The 16,873-nt window shown below is 40.7% G+C and overlaps 1 protein-coding gene across 4 annotated transcripts in view; it reads left to right on the top strand.

Annotated features, from left to right (window-relative positions):
* LOC112144222 (probable cation-transporting ATPase 13A3) overlaps positions 1–16,873 on the top strand; it is a 32,057-nt gene that overhangs the window by 5,182 nt on the left and 10,002 nt on the right. For 3 of the 4 annotated variants that reach the window (XM_024268593.2, XM_024268591.2, XM_024268594.2), the window contains exons 3-20: positions 892–1,065; positions 2,041–2,214; positions 2,566–2,636; positions 4,147–4,230; positions 4,302–4,371; positions 4,454–4,588; positions 4,732–4,804; positions 4,924–5,055; positions 8,475–8,642; positions 8,715–8,872; positions 8,945–9,133; positions 10,827–10,888; positions 12,464–12,614; positions 12,747–12,869; positions 13,489–13,639; positions 14,617–14,737; positions 15,011–15,135; positions 15,211–15,374. In XM_024268593.2, coding sequence (XP_024124361.1) covers positions 892–1,065; positions 2,041–2,214; positions 2,566–2,636; positions 4,147–4,230; positions 4,302–4,371; positions 4,454–4,588; positions 4,732–4,804; positions 4,924–5,055; positions 8,475–8,642; positions 8,715–8,872; positions 8,945–9,133; positions 10,827–10,888; positions 12,464–12,614; positions 12,747–12,869; positions 13,489–13,639; positions 14,617–14,737; positions 15,011–15,135; positions 15,211–15,374 — 2,325 coding nt within the window. The remainder of the gene's footprint in view (positions 1–891; positions 1,066–2,040; positions 2,215–2,565; positions 2,637–4,146; positions 4,231–4,301; positions 4,372–4,453; positions 4,589–4,731; positions 4,805–4,923; positions 5,056–8,474; positions 8,643–8,714; positions 8,873–8,944; positions 9,134–10,826; positions 10,889–12,463; positions 12,615–12,746; positions 12,870–13,488; positions 13,640–14,616; positions 14,738–15,010; positions 15,136–15,210; positions 15,375–16,873) is intronic. The other variant, XM_024268592.2, reaches the window with a different exon arrangement.

The raw sequence follows: 16,873 nt of genomic DNA, 5'->3' as shown, positions 1-16,873 counted from the left end.
TTCTTTTCAAAATAAAATGCACTCTGTCCCAAACATGATCATCTCAGTGCAGCTCTGGGTAGCTAGTAACCAATGTTGTGCAGCATAAGATAATATGTGCTTTTAATTCATAAAAGATCAAACTTTTTTCCAAAATTTTGCTTTGTATATAAAATCTGTTCATTCTGGAGGTAGAGTTGATCAAACCAGACGTCTTCAGGTCAACAGGATGTAAAAACCTACATAGTTTATCATCTATGTGAACCTCAGACATCAGTTTATAAATGAAACTAATCTAAATTAAATAAATGCTAATTAAGTAATCCTTACTTTAAAAAAAATCCAATTTTATTTTTCTTTTGCTTATTTTTTGTTCTTTCCCCCTTTTTGTCCTCAGCAGTCTTACACTGCTGGGTTTTGTTATTTTAGTTTGGGGTTTGGTAGTCTTAGTTTACAGGCTTTGTTTATTTGTTTTCTTTAGGTAATTTTTATTAGTCAGTCATTAGCAGGAGCTGCTGACTCAGATGGTTGACATGACTGGGTCAGCAGTCTCCATGACTTATTTTATGTTTGACCAAGGAGCCACCATGGAGAGATAAAGAGAACATGTTGATCTGGAGCTGCAGGTTGCAGACTGTTGGTTTATACATATACAACATTTATAACTTATTTTACTTTTGACAGCTGCACACACTAGTTCCTTTTAAAAATAAAACCCACCCTGTGTCAAAATGTCCTCTAACTGCAGCAGATTTACTTAAATTAAAAAGCAAGACAGTCAAACATGATGTTTTTATCTTTGGGATTTTGGTGTGACACCTTCATTGTATCCCCTTTTACTCTCAGATATAAACAACATTTTAGTAGAATCTATTTTAATCTATTTATTTGTGTTAAACTGCGTGTCTGCAGGAGGTGTGGGGGTACCAGCCCTGTCTGTGGAAGAGGATCCTGGTGGCTGTGGGGGCCGTCTGCTCCTGTGGTCTCTTGCTGCTGCTGCTTTACTGGCTGCCTGAATGGGGGGTCAAGAGCACGTGCACACCCACCTCGCTGAAGGATGCACACACACTGCTGCTCCGGACGACGGTGGGGAGAGTTGTTTTTGAATTTTGATGTCTAAAGCCTCAGCCACATCTGCCCTCGCAGGTGGATCTGGGCTGGCTGTGGGGGGAAAATGGGCAAATCTGTAGTTCTGGACAGCGTCTCTGTGCTGTTCAAAGGAGAAATGTTTTTAGCGTGTAGGCTTTTTTATGTTTTTAGGCTGTTTTGGAGTCATGCTAATAGTAACAGACTTGCTTTTTTTGGTTAATTTAGTCTTATTTCTGTTTTTTAGGCTATTTTGAAGTTTAGCTATTTTTTTCAGCTACATGCTAGCTATTTTGGCTAATTTAGGCTTTTTTTGTTTGTTAGGCTAATTTTGGATTTAGCTAATATTTCAGCTACATGCCAGTTGCTTTGGCTAATTTAGGCTTTTTTTCAGTTTTTTGGCTAATTTAGAGCTTAGCTAATATTTTAGCTTTATGTTGGCTGTTTTGGCTAAATTTGACATTTTACCTTTTTTTTGGCTACTTTCGCATTTAGCTAATATTTCAGCCACATGCTAGCTATTTTGCTAATTTAGAATTTTTTGAGTTTGACTAATTTGGCATTTCCCTAATATTTTAGCTAGCTATCAGCTTCAGCCGTTTTAGCTATCAGCTTCAACGCTAAAAACAATGCAAACATCCAAATAAAGCGCTAAACTGGCCGCACAGCTGATCTCTCCAGCCGGAGCGGCATTCCGCCTCCAGTTCTTTTTCCGGAATGCCGCTCTGGACTCCGGCTTTCTTTCACCCCTTTTAAGACACAGCCCCTCCTCTCTACAACCCTGTACAAACCTGGACAACCCAAGAACCTGCAGCACCTGCACAGTGCATGTGACTGTGGCTTTAGCTGTGTGTGCAGATGGTGTCAATGCTGTCGACCTGTTAACCGAGGGATGTTTAGTCTGCTCTCAGATGTAACTTCTCCTCTCTGGGATGAAGATGCACCTCGTGAACGTTCGGCTGTTTCTCTCCTCAGGACGAGTTCAAACAGTGGTTTCGAGCCAGAGTCCACGTGATGCTGGCTAGAGGGAGGAAACCATTTGAAGATCCAGATCTGCAACAGAAAACTCATCAAGCCAATGGAGACCAAAAGGTCTGTTCTGTGAAGGAGGAGGATCATGGGAAGTTTCTTTGTAGTGAGCCTGTTAAGGTACTAAAACATACTTCCAGATGACTTTGTGAGAACAATGTTTTTACATTTTACATTTTTAGATGTAAGTTACCTGACATTCCGTCTATTTCACTGAACCTTGCTGAAGCTCCTCCACTGACATCAGTATTAACTTTCATTCAAAAATGTTTGATCAATTTGCAGGCTAAAAACAAATCAGGTTTTATTTCTCATTTTATGTGTTGCTGAAAATCAAAAGCCATGTTCAGAAGCATGTTTGTCTAGCATGAGTGAGTGGAGAGTGTTGATCAGGCAGCCAGCAGCACCTTTACATCCACATTACTGCTGTAGGTCTGTGAAGTTCTGAGCTCCACCTCTGTGTCCTCACAGGTCCACTTCTTCTCACACCACAGCGTGACATACTACTGGAACGATGAGATGCAGAACTTTGAGTTTTATCAGTAAGTGTCTCCCTGAAACGGTGATGAAGATGAGCTGAACCCACAGCGGCCCACGCTGACTCCAACATGTAACTCTCAGTCATGAGTCGAGGAAATGATATAAAGACGCCTGTTTGATCTCTTTCTGTTTGTGAGGTGGACTCCGCTTCTTGTTGTAGGGGCTCTAAACGTGCTCCCTCCCATTTCTGTCACCTTTTTGCACAGTGAGGATGCAGGGTTTCTGTATTTTTGGGGGCATAAACTCAGCTGACTGTGACACGAACATCTGAGCAGGAATGTGATCTAATCAGAAAGATGAGCTGGATGAGGAAAGATGCAGATGATGGAAACTTAAAGGGAGCCACACCATGATTTTATCAAGTCTTTCAGAGTGAACTAAACACATGTAAATCACATGTGTCAAAGTCATGGCCTGGGGGCCGGATCCGGCCCTCAGATAATTATATTGTTATTAATGACCCGATGTTATCTTGCTCATTTCTAACTTGTATAATTTTGACAAAATATATATTTTTTAGAGGGTAAAATATTGAAAGTTATTCAAGGTTTATGTTGATTTATTCTGAATATTCCTGCTTTTTATTATTCATAATTATGTTAAAAAGTTATAGTTTTAAAGTTGTAAAAATTGTCATTCTACTAGCTTTTTGGACTATTTTGGCATTTACTAAGATTTTTTAGGCTATTTTAGAGTTAAGCTAATATTTCAGCTTCATACTAGCTGTTTTGGCTAATTTTTTAGACCATTTTAAAATTTAGCTATTTTTTACGCTACATGATAGCTGTTTTGGCTAACCTAAGTTTTTTTGTTGTTTTTTTTTCTGTTAAATTGACATTTAGCTTATATTTTAGCTGTTTATCAGCTTCAGCATTTTTAGCTATTAGCTTCAGTGATTTCAGTTATCGACTTCAGCGTTTTTAGCTGTCAATTTCAGCATCTTCAGCGGCCAAATTCAGCTCACAGCATTAGCTTTTTGGACTATTTTGGCAGTTACTAAGATTATTTTAGGCTAATTTGGAGTTTAGCTAATATTTCAGCTACATACTAGCTGTTTTGGTTAATTTAAGCTTTTTAGTTTTTTAGGGAGTTTTGAGGTTTAGCTACTTTTTCAGCTACTCGTTAGCTGTTTTGACTAACTTAAGTTTTTTACACTAATTTTGCATTTAGCTTATATTTTAGCTAGCTATCAGCTTTAGTGATTTTAGCTATCAGCTTCAGCGTTTTTAGCTATCAATTTCAGCATCTTCAGCGGCCAAATTCAGCTTACAGCATTCACACTAGCATTATCACAGGTAATGCTGTATACCTAGTTCATAATTATGTATGGTTTTAAAGTTTTCAAAATGTATTTCTAGAGTACTCAGTAAGTGTTTATCTTGTGCGGTGTGTTTTGGATTTTGGTCCCTGTGCGATAGAGTTTGGCACCCCCACTCTAGAATGTCGGGTGACCAATAGAGAGGCGGAGCAGAGCGTCTGACAGAAACAGACACTGTTTTTTTTTTTTTGCAGAGGCCTGGAGGATGTGAGGACAAGCTGTGCACAGATCCACTCGTACCACAGCTCTGGGCTCTCTAAATCGCTGCAGGACTTCAGGTACCCGCTCCGCTCGGCTTTAACCCTTAAACATCTGCTGTTGAACACTGAGGTGCATTTCTCCTCATCAGGAGGGTTTTCTTCGGGGAGAACGAGATTGCAGTGAGAGTGCCGTCTCTGTTCAAGCTTCTCATTAAAGAGGTGAGCTCCTGGCTGGAGGGTAACGGTGAGAGTGGTGTGATGTCCTGACCAGCTCAGTCCTCTCCTGTCTTTCCTCCACCAGGTCCTCAACCCGTTCTATGTCTTCCAGCTCTTCAGCGTCATCCTGTGGAGTGTTGAAAGCTACTACTATTATGCTGCAGCCATAGTTTTCATGTCTGTCATTTCAATAGTTACCTCTCTGTACACCATCAAAAAGGTGAGTCTCACCTGAGCGCTGAAGCCTGCTGCTGTTTGTGGTGTTGCTGCAGCTTCTCCATCTGTTCTCTGCAGAGCAGGATCACTTCTCATTGTTTTTCCGTTTGCAGTTTGATTTTTTTCCTCAATCTCTCTCGTTTTCAGCAATATGTGATGCTGCATGACATGGTGGCCGCGCACAGTGTGCTCCGTGTTTCCGTGTGCAGAGGAAACAAAGGCATGCTCTCATTTCTCATCTTGGTACAAAGCTGCGTGGGGGAAGTCGAGGTCGTCCTCACCTTCAAGCGGCTCCGTGCTCTCTGCTCACATCTTCCTTTTTCCCTGTTTTGATCCCAGACATCGAGCAGGCCATGTCGACTGAACTGGTTCCTGGTGATGTCATCGTTATTCCAGCCAATGGGATGATGATGCCATGCGACGCCATTCTTTTCCATGGGAACTGTGTTGTGAATGAGAGCATGCTGACAGGTGAGGGGGGGTCCTGATGAGGGTCCGTCTGCAGGCATTTTAGAAAGTTTTTACAAACTAACACAAAAGCTTAACAAAGACCATCTATAATGCTGTGAAAAAGTACTCGCCCCCTTCCTGATTTCAAATCATCAAACCAGTTTTAATACAACCCAAGAGACACCCCCAATGGAAGACAAAGTTCAGTTTCAAAATGATTATTTTATTTACCAAAAGGAGAAAAAATGTACAACCCTATCTGGCTCTGTGTGAAGAAGCAATTAATCCCAAACTTGGGACAGATGAGGTCGATTTCATAAGCTAAACCCACACCTGATTAGGTCAATGAAGAACTCACTCAAATAAAATCTGTCAGAGAAAGTGAAGTAGGCTACAAGATCTCAAGAACTAACGCATCATGCCACGATCCAACGAAATTCCAGAAGAAATGAGAAAGAAAGCGATTGAAATCTATCAGTCTGGAAAAGGTTACAAAGGCATTTCCAAGGCTTTGGGCCTCCAGGGAACCACCGCCAGTTATTATTCACAAATGGAGAAAACTGGGAACAGTGGCAAACAGTCCCAGTAATGGTCGACTTACTAAAATCACTCCAAGATTGACTCATCCAGGAGGTCACAAAGAACCCCGAACAACATCAAAAGAACTGCAGGCCTCAGATAAGGTCAGCGTTCATGACTCGACCATAAGAACTGGACAAAAATGGCCTCCATGGGTTTGAGGATTTGAGACCTTTGTGTGTGATACATATGCAAAAAAAAATATATATATATATATACAGAAATCAGGAAGGGGGCAAATACTTTTTCACGGCACTGTACTTATAAAAGGACAAACGACAACCAAAGAAACCAAAAATCTTTATGGCTCCAAAAGACAAACAAAGCAGCAGCTGATCTTCAGGTTCAGGTGTGTCTTGATGGAAGATCCTCTTTGGTTGTGTCTCTTATGCTGTTAGCTTCTAGTGTGAATGAGGTTCTTGTCAACAAGTGGAGTCGTTTTAATCTCAACATTGAACCAGGGGAAAGGCCTGAATTGTATTTCACAACTGAACTCCAGAACATCATGTCTTTGTTTGTGGAACACCACAGCAGCTGTAGGAGCACGCCTGAACATGAGCAGCCTCTGGAGTAGAATACCAACATCAGGATTGTTCTGAATCTCCGCTTCTTCCCAGAACTGAACCAGTCTAAAACAAAACGAAACTTGAGATGTTTTCTATTTCATTGATCTTTAATTGCTTGAAGAGAAAACTATGAAATAGCTAACATCATTATGGCTAACTTACTGTTTGAGGAAGAGCTTCCTCTGTCAGGGTTGAATGCTGCGTCACATGACCCACTGGAATGAAAACTTGTAGTTGAAGTCGAATAAAAATGAAAACTCTTGGTTGAATATCAATTGTTTTTCAGTATTTTTAAAAATTGCATAAATAGGCTAAAATAATGTAGCCACGAGGGGGCCCAAGCCAGGGTCTCATTGTGCCGGTCCCAAGCCCGGATAAATACAGAGGGTTGTGTCAGGAAGGGCATCCGACGTAAAATCTTGCCAAATCAAATATGCGAATCAGACCTACGAAATCCATACCGGATCGGTCGAGGCCCGGGTTAACAACGACCACCATCGGTGCTGTTCACCAACAGGGTGCCGGTAGAAATTGGACTACTGTTGGTGGAAGAAGGAGAGGAGGAAGGCAGGTTCGTAGGGAGAGAGAGAAGAGGAAAGTCACAAGTGTTGGACTGAGAGTTGGGACTTTGAATGTTGGAACTATGACAGGAAAGGGTAGAGAGTTAGTGGACATGATGCAGAGGAGAAAGGTAGACATACTGTGTGTCCAGGAGACCAGGTGGAAAGGTAGCAAGGCTAGAAGTTTAGGAGCAGGGTTCAAGTTGTTCTATCATGGTGGAGATGGGAAGAGAAATGGAGTAGGAGTTATCCTAAAGGAGGAGTTTGTTAGGAGTGTTGTGGAGGTAAAAAGAGTGTCAGATAGAGTGATGAGTCTGAAGATAGAAATGGAGGGTGTCATGTTCAATGTTGTTAGTGGGTATGCCCCACAGGTAGGATGTGAGCTGGAAGAGAAGGAGAAGTTCTGGTTGGATCTTGATGAAGTGATGATGAGCATCCCTGGAAATGAGAGAGTTGTCATTGGTGCAGATTTCAATGGTCATGTTGGTGCAGGAAACCGAGGTGATGAGGAGGTGATGGGCAGGTTTGGTATCCAGGAGAGGAATGTAGAAGGACAGATGGTGGTTGATTTTGCAAAAAAGATGGAAATGGCGATAGTGAATACATTCTTTGAGAAGAGACAGGAACATAGAGTGACCTATAAGAGTGGAGGTAGAAGCACACAGATAGACTACATCTTGTGTAGACGGTGTAATCTGAAGGAGATCAGTGACTGTAAAGTAGTGGTTGGTGAGAGTGTTTCCAGACAGCACAGGATGGTGGTGTGTAGAATGACTCTGGTGGTGAAGAAGATGAAGAAAGAGAGGGCAAAGGCAGAGAAGAGGACAAACTGGTGGAAGTTGAAAATGCATAAATAGGCTAAAATAAATTTGCGACATCTACTTTAAACAAAGTAAATGTTTATTTTTTTTCCTTTTATTTTTCCAGTAAGTATGCCAGAGTTTTTCATTTATTTTAGGCTAGTCCTGTAAACAAAACGGTAATTTTAACAGTATGTAAGCTTATAGGTAGTGCTGTCATGGGAGTACATTTTTATCCAATTAAATAATTGTGCTTCCAATCAGCTATTCTAATAAATTATTTTAATTGAATATATTTTAACCCAATAAATGCTGTATTGAGCCTCATTAAAATGTGTGACTTTGTGGTACAGTAAAAGATCAAGTACAACTAAAAAAGTGGATTTATTATGTTTTTTTTTTTCATTTACAACAGAATTCCAGCCCTTTACTTTTACACCGCCGAGGGGGATTTTTAAAATTTTAAGTATTAAGAAAAAACTAGCAGAATGCCAATTTTGAAAACTTAAAAAACGTAACTTTGTAACATGAATAATAAAAAGGCAGAAATATTATTCCAGAATAAACCAACTTAAACCTTAAATAATATTTTACTCTCCATAAAAACATATTTTGTCAAAATTATAAAAGTCAGAAATGAGCACAAGATAACATCGGGCCTTCAATTAACCAAACTCTGGTTGCTTCATTATTGCTTCACACACCACTATTCAGCCTTCCATTAAGTCCCTCCCACCAAAGGTCAAATGTGTGTTTTTTTTTTTTACAATATTTGACTGAATACATTTGGTTGCCCAATATTTGGTTCCCCCATAGTCTCTAATGTGGAATGAAGATCCTGAGCAGGAGTGATCTCAGTGATCCTGCATGTTGGTCCTGATCTGCTCTTTCATGAGTCTGAGGATGTTTTTTGTGCGTTATTCCCTGATCCTCAGGGGAGAGCGTCCCTGTCACCAAAACCAGTCTGCCCAGTTCAGGCCACGAGGCAGCCGAGATTTACAACATGGAGGAACACAAGCGCCACACCCTGTTCTGCGGCACGCACGTCATCCAGACCCGCTTCTATGCCGGGGAGGTGGTGAAGGCAGTGGTGGTCCGAACAGGTCAGCTGATCGACGTGCTCCTCAGCAGCAGGTTCTGAGGCGAAAGCTAAGACTCAAACGTGGCTTCCACAGGTTTCTCCACAGAGAAAGGCCAGCTGGTGCGCTCCATCCTCTACCCCAAACCCACAGACTTCAAGCTGTATCGAGACGCTTACCTGTTCCTGCTGTGTCTGGTCGGGGTTGCGGGGATCGGCTTCATCTACACCATCGTGCTCAGCATTATGAGCAAGGTACGTCTGCTCCGTCAGAGGCGGAACGTCTTTAGGAGACTTGTTTGATGTTTCTCTGTGGAACGTGTCCAGGTTCCAGCCAAAACCATCATCATCGAATCTCTGGACATCATCACCATCACCGTTCCCCCAGCCCTGCCCGCAGCCATGACCGCTGGAATCGTGTACGCACAGCGGCGCCTGAAGCGCGTCGGGATCTTCTGCATCAGTCCTCAAAGGATCAACATGTGCGGTCAGCTGAACCTGGTCTGCTTTGACAAGGTGATCGCAGCCTCTGAAGCTTTGACTGCATTGAACAGCTTTTATGAAGAAGACTCACCTGAAACCGAAATGTGAAGATCAAATCCCTGTTAAGGTTATTTTTAAATATCCTTTCATGTTTTAAGACAAGACAGCAGCAAGTCACTTCACACAGAAGGAACCAGTCTCTAAACGTAAACCTGCTTTCTCTGTCGCTCTAACCCGAGGTTTGATACAACAGTCTAGGACAGGAGGTGTCAAAGTCAATCACAGAGGGGGCCGAAATCCAAAACACACTTTAGGTCACGGGTCTAACGGAATAAACATTTATTGAACACACTAACCTACACTTTTAAAACTTTAACTTTTTAACATAATTATGAACTAGATATATAGCATTACTTGCAATAATGCTAGTGTGAATGCTGTAAGCTGAATTTGGTCGCTGGAGATGCTGAAATTAAAAGCTAAAACCGCTGAAGATGATGGCTGAAATCACTGAAGCTAATATCTGTAAACGCTAAAGCTGACAGCTGGCTAAAATATTAGCTAAATGCCAAATTAGCCTAAAAACTAAAAAACAAAACAAAGAAACAAAAAAAAAACCTAGGTTAGCCAAGACAGCTAGCATGTAGCTGAAAAATAATTGCTAAACTTCAAAATAGCCTAAAAAACGGAAAAAAACTAAATTAGCCAAAACAGCTAGCATGTAGCTGAAATATTAGCTAAACTCCACAATAGCTTCAAAAATCTTGCTAAATGCCAAAATAATCCAAAAAGTTAGTAGAATGCCAATTTTTTTAACTTTAAAACTGTAACTTTTTTACATAAATGTGAATAATAAAAAGACAGGAATATTATTCCAGAATAAATCAATTTAAACCTTAAATAACTTTCAATATTTTACTCTCCATAAAATATATTTTCTCAAATTTATACAAGTTAGAAATAGGCACAAGATAACATCGGGCCATTGATAACAATAAAATAGAATTACCTGGAGGGCCGGATCCGGCCCCTCGCCCTTCACTTTGACACGTGTGTAAGACATAAAAAGAATTCAATATTAAACCTACCTTTCTAAATATTTTTTAATCAAATTGTGATAAATCAGGACCAGATTAAAAAATGACATTTGAAAAAACTCTCAGTCGTGACGCAGAAACTGAAACAGGCGAACCAAAGTCTCTTTGCTCTGCTTCATTCTGTTGGGCCCCATCCAAATACTCCCCCTCTCCCTCTCCCTAAGCCCTCTATGTTCGTTTATTCCTCCATGCTTGCTCCAAACGGAGGGTGATGAAAAAAATAGTGTCTAATATTTCAGATGTGACTTTCGTTTTATGACGTCATCAATGCTAGCGGACCGCCACCGGTTGCACCGCTAATATTAAATTGAGGTTGTGAGGGACTGTAAGCTAGAGGAAGAGTGTAAACAAAGGGATGATGGGAAGTGAGTACAGGCTCAGTCCTGTCCACACTCCAGCAGTGAATTTCTAATGCCGCTCTGCAGAAACTATGTCCTAGAAAACGACTGAGGTTTTTTGATTTAGTCTAAAAACATCATAATCATCATGAAAAGACCAGTGGGAGCGCTTTGACAATAATCAGAATATAGTTGGAGTGGGAACAATTACAGCGTAGGAGTGATGAAGATTGGTGTTTAGATGAACTAGAAGGATGCTGCTGTGTGTGATCCTCTGCTTTGGTCTTGCAGACTGGGACTCTAACCGAGGACGGGTTGGACCTGTGGGGTGTTCAGAGGGCTCATGGGGGCAGGTGAGAGACCCCCGTGTCTGTTCTGCTTAGGGGTTAATACTACGGCTGGGAATCTCAGGGTAACTCACGATACAATGCGATTCAGCTGAAATATATTGTATCTTTTTATTTTCTTTAAAAGCGTCTTTTAGAACAATTTCAAACACAAAATGTTCATTTACCGCACTATAAAATCAAATTATCAATAAATACCAGCGTGTCTTTACAATAATTACATACATTTTTGGGTAACTAATAAACAAAGCTTCAGTTAAGAAACAAAATTCAGAATATATCAATATATCAATATATTCTCACTTCAAGTTTAATTTTTATTAATTTATATAGCGCCTTCAAATGACCATTGGCCAAACAAGGTGCTGTACATTAAAAGTTCAAAGAACAATAAAAAAAAAAAAAACAGTTAAGATATTAAAAATTACAGTTAAAAGTAGACTTTAAGAATAAAAAGTATAAATAAGTTACATAAAAGATAAAAACGAAGATAAAACAATAGAACGATAAAACCCACCAGCAGAGCAGAGTCTCATGCTATGTCAAATGCCTGGCGGTAAAAATGGATTTCAAGAAGTGTTTTAAAATACTTCAAAGAGCAATAAATGTGGAAATAAAAATTCATAATGCTGCATTTTAACTAATTTTATGTCAGATAATTGATTATTATTGCGGCACAATATGAACTTTTGGCCTGTTAACATTATATGATCATTGTTTTTTACAGTGCTGTATTAATTCCCCCTCCTTTTATTAACATTTCCTGCACTTTTCTCTGATAATCAGCACGTTAGTCACGTGCTCCACGTGTGTGGCGCTGGCGTACACACCTGTTGGATCACTAACACTGCTAGACGTCTCATTTGAACGGTCAGACGCTGGTCACCTCTCCGTTAGAATCAGAGGTATTTTAGCGCGGTGTTAGGACAGATTATTGCTGTAAACGCCCTGATAAACCATGTTATGCTATATTAAAAACAGCGCTCAAGGTCTGTTTCTACTTTAGAAAAATACAGACACAGCTTTTTTTACTTGCGGCCGCTCTGCCTCCCGCGTGCGTTTTCATCTGTATGCGGAGCAGGTGGTGAGAGCGCACGAGGAGCCCCGCCCCTCCCCACTGCATGTGGGAAAGGAGCAAAGTGCACTCTGTGTTCGCGCTGTCACCGAGCAACTGTTTTTAGGCGTTTGGGCTAAAGTCATATTGGTCTGCTACGTCACTGCCGTGATCACGCGAAGCGCCCCCTGGTTGACTTTTTGTGTTATTTTAGGAAACCGATTCAGGGAAATATCGTAATAGTTCGCCATTCCGATATTTGTCCCACCTCTAGTTAAAACGCTCTGATGTCTGTTCTTTTTTCTTTTTTTTTTACTTCTCACTACTTTAGTATTTTCTAGCCTCCTGTGTGGGTTTGAACAGGATTCATGGATTTGCAGAAACTGGTTTTGACATCTATTAGTTGACAAGTATTTTTGTGAACACCAAATACATTTTTGCTCAAGCTCTTTGGTTTTTATTCACTGTTTTTTTCTGTGAGATGAAATTTTTGGGAGCTTCAAACATGCCATCTGCTTCCTTCACAGCTTTGGTCCTCCTGAGTCTGAGGCTTCAGGGGAAGCTCTGCTGAATTCTAGCTTTGTGGCCTGCATGGCGACCTGCCACTCTCTGACCAAGATCGACGGAGAACTTTCTGGAGACCCTTTAGACCTGAAGATGTTTGCTGCAACTGGCTGGGTGAGCAGACTGCAATCTTCAGATGATCTCAGTCCGTTTGTTTCATTCTCTTTAGAAGTAACCTCAATATAACGTTCTTCAGGGTCTCTGCCATCAGTTTCACTGTTTATCTGAACAATCTTTGTTTTTTAGGTTCTAGAGGAGCCCACAGAGGAAGAGACTGCACTACACAACCAGCTGATGCCGACAGTGGTCCGGCCTCCAAAGGCGAGCCTCACTGGAGTGGATCAGAACAGTCCACCGGCCCGAGACGTGGTACCGTAACACCCCACCTTAGTATACTTTTCTCAAAGCCGACAACTTTCAGATTGATCACTAAGAAGGTTTTCTCCTAAAACCGTCGTCAGGTTTGACAACTTATATGAAGATCCTCATTTTCCTGAGTCTGTGAGGTGATTCAGGTCAAGATCAGAAACTTGATATTAAATCTAAAAGAGACATTTGTGAACAGGAGAATAGTTTAGTTCTGAAATCCCTCTCCAAGAGGTCTTTTCATTAGGATTTCGCTGTTTTTAGGCAAAATGAAAAAAAAAAAACTGTTGTTTTCTAGGACATAGTTTCTGCAGAGCAGCAGGAATTAACCCTTTAACACCTGAGGTGTCGCGGGTGATGCTTAAACACAAAATCTTTAACATATTGTAGCTTTTCGACTGGAATCATTGTGTTAAGGGTTGAAAAATTACAGTAAGTCAAATAACATAAATACTGTAGCTGCGGTGTTAATTAGAATTTCACCAGATGAAATAAAAATATGTTGTATTAAATTTTTGAGACTTTTTTGAGAATCGGTGTCAGATAACAAATTTCATTTTGAAGGTCTTTAAATGTAAAAGACAAAGTCAGTGACTTTCAAATCATGTGACTTCCTCCTCAGTCCTGTGAGCTCGGCATCGTGCACCAGTTCCCCTTCTCCTCAGCCCTGCAGAGGATGAGTGTGGTGGTCAGGAGGTTGGGCCAAAAGCACATGGATGCCTACCTGAAGGGGGCGCCGGAGGTTGTAGCCTCCCTCTGCAAAGTGCACTCAGGTGAGAGGGTGGGTTCACACCGAACGTCTTTCACTTATCAAGTTTGCATCGATTTGGATGCGTCTCAAATTTTCGGCGTGTGGGAGGAGCTTCTGTCGAGTGTTTTTATCCTGATCACTGTATGAAGCGGCGTCTGTGTTTATCTCATTTACAATTTAGAGAACAGATTAATCTTTTTTTTAAAGACTTCTATAAAAGCATCAATAATCAGGTCTCTGTGTTTGAGTTCATGAGATCATTTAGAGACTCTCTCGGAGCTTAAAGGGTAACCAAACAGGGAAGTTGGAGGTTGGTTCCACCCACAGCTGAAATGTGAAAAGAACAGGATTGTTATCATTACTGGAGCTGCAGATCATGACGTGAGACTTAAACAGTTTAATAGTGTAATACCTCCAACCTGTAGGGGGCAGCACAAAGAAAGTTTTTGACTATATTATTAAAACTTAAACAGGTTTATTTTAATCTATCAAAAAGTTGATTTAGGATTTGGTTAGCCTTTAACTATCCACTGCAGGAGCTGCATCTGATTGATGGTTGCTTTCAGCTGTACTTCTGTTTCTCTGTGACACAATTTAATGTTCTGCTGTCCTGCATTAGTTTGAGATGGAAAAAATAGAGATAAAATTAGAGGACATTTTTTTATTAGTGACTTGGTAAAAATAAGAAAAATTTCAGAAAGATCAGGAGGAGAACGTGTTGGATTTGGACTCCACCTTCCTTCCCATAATTCAAGTTTTTGAACTCTGGATGCTCAAACCCCTGAGGGCAGTTGTACGTTAACTTAACAATTATAGTGGACGCCGCTGATGAATTAATCCTGTTTGGATAGCATAAGACTTAGTTTTGAACTTTCCAGGAGCAGTGGATGCACCATGAAGCTACAGATCTGAAGAACAGATTTAATGTTCTGAATCCAAACAGCTGAATGTTTTCAGAGCAGGTTCCTCTAACCTGATGTCTGTTCTGACCCCCCTCAGTCCCACAGAGCTTCACAGAGACTCTGGAGAGCTACACCAGGCAGGGCTTCAGAGTCATTGCTCTGGCACATCGGCAACTGGAGTCCAAACTTTCTTGGCATAAAGTCCAGAGCCTCAGCAGGTGAGTCTCACCAGCACTCTGTGCTGCATTTCAGCCTCAATCCTGGTTCATTTTCATGCTTCACTTCTGCTCCCAGAGCGTCACAGCTGTAATCAGGACAGACATACCTTTGTTTCCATTCTGCAAAACATGGAAGAAGTTAGAGACACTCCAGTTGAGCCGAGTGGAGGATGTCCATGTGATGCACTTTATCTAAACGTTGTTGTGATAAAGGGTTAGACCGTATGAGCTTTTTGTCCTCTTAGTCTTTTGAATCTCCTTTCCAACTTTCAGGGATCTGATTGAGACCAACATGGACTTCCTGGGTCTGATCATCATGCAGAACAAGATCAAACCTGAGACTGCGGGGGTTTTGCATGACCTGCAGCGTGCTAACATCCGCACCCTGATGGTCACAGGTGAGCACATTACTGCCTGTGTGTCATCAGTCATGTGGATCAAGGTCACTCCCGTCTGTTCTGAACCCTCTGAAGGTGACAACATGCTGACGGGCATCTCTGTGGCTCGCGACTGCGGAATGGTCCACGGACATGAGCGGATCATCATCGTCGATGCTGCTCCTCCCAAAGATTCTCAACCTGCCAGCATCAGGTGGAATTACACCGACAACCCCCCTCAGGAAGACAGAGAGAACCAGGTAAGATCTCTGCAACAGCAGGAAGAAATGCAATGTGAAATCCTAACGACATTTCCTACTTACTTTCATTGAAAGTACAGATCAATCAAGAATACAGCAATCCTGCTGTTATGTTGAGCTTTAACAAAACCCTCTGGAGTCCAGCGTAGTCTGCCATGTTGGTCTATTGTTGACCTTATTTTTATACTTTAACTGAAAATGCTAAAGCTGATAGCTAGATAAAATATTAGCGAAAGGTCAAATCGGCCTGAAAAACTGAAAACAATTCTAAATTAGCCAAAACTGCTAGCATGTGGCTGACATATTAGTTAAAAAACCCAATTAGCCAAAAGAAAAAACTGATAAAATGTCTAATTTAGTCAAAACAGATATCATAAAGCTGAAATATTAGCTAAACACCAAATTAGCCTAAAAACTGCAAAAAGCCTAAATTAGCCAAAACTACGACGGAGTATTAGGGCAAATTTAGAAAGAAAAAAATATTTTTAAAATTACGACTTTAAATCTCATAAATCTACGAGAATAAAGTTGTATATTTATTACTTTAAAAGTCATAGGCTAAATTTACGAGAGAAAACTCGTAAATCTACGAGATTTAAAGTCGTAAATTCATGAGAAAAACCAGATTTGTCTGTTTATCAGAGCCGACGTGGAGTATCTTGTGAAGATTTATTTCCAGATCGGTGTTAAAAACAAAGAAATTCTGAACCTTTTGGTGATTCAAAATCAAATTATTTTCTGGTTCTGTGTCGGTAGTGTGGAGTTTCATATGTAAATAAAGAGCTCAGAAATGCATGTTTATCAGGACCGTCACTTTATTTTGCCTTTCATTTCCCAGAAGCCCTTTCGCCCCCTTACGTCACATCTCTGACGTGCGCAGAAACCAAAGGAGAATGTAAACAGATTTCCGGACGCCTCCTTCTCCAAATGAAACGTCCCGTCTCAACACAAACAACACTGAGAAATGACAGTTGTCTGTTACGTTACCACAAGAACATTGAAAATTCAGAAAACTCGTCCTCTTCAGACAGAAGCAGCACAGAGTTGGAGGAGATTTGGTCTGTCGCGGGGGACGAAATGACTGGAAGTGAACAACTGCCCGGATATCGACGGCTTCATCAACGTCATCTGCAGAGATCCTGCAAGCCACCATCAACGAATAAAACACAGTTTTTCATAGTTTGGTCGACTGCTTCAGCACACAGCATAAATTGGCTGGACTGTAGGCTCCCCTCGACTTCAATAAATTTACGAGAAAAAAGTCATAAATTTACAAGAAAAAGTCATAAATTTACGAGATTAAAAGTCGTAAATTTACGAGAAAAAAGTCGTAAATTTACGAGATTAAAAGTCGTAAATTTACGAGAAAAAAGTCGTAAATTTACAAGATTACAAGTCGTAAATTTACGAGAAAAAAAGTCGTAAATTTATGAGATTAAAAGTCGTAAATTTACGAGAAAAAAGTCGTAAATTTATGAGATTAAAATTCGTAAATTTAC

Source organism: Oryzias melastigma, linkage group LG17 (genome assembly GCF_002922805.2).
Source record: "Oryzias melastigma strain HK-1 linkage group LG17, ASM292280v2, whole genome shotgun sequence".
NCBI lineage: Eukaryota > Metazoa > Chordata > Actinopteri > Beloniformes > Adrianichthyidae > Oryzias > Oryzias melastigma.
Note: the sequence above shows the minus strand (reverse complement) of the source record. Positions and strands in the feature narration are given on the sequence as shown.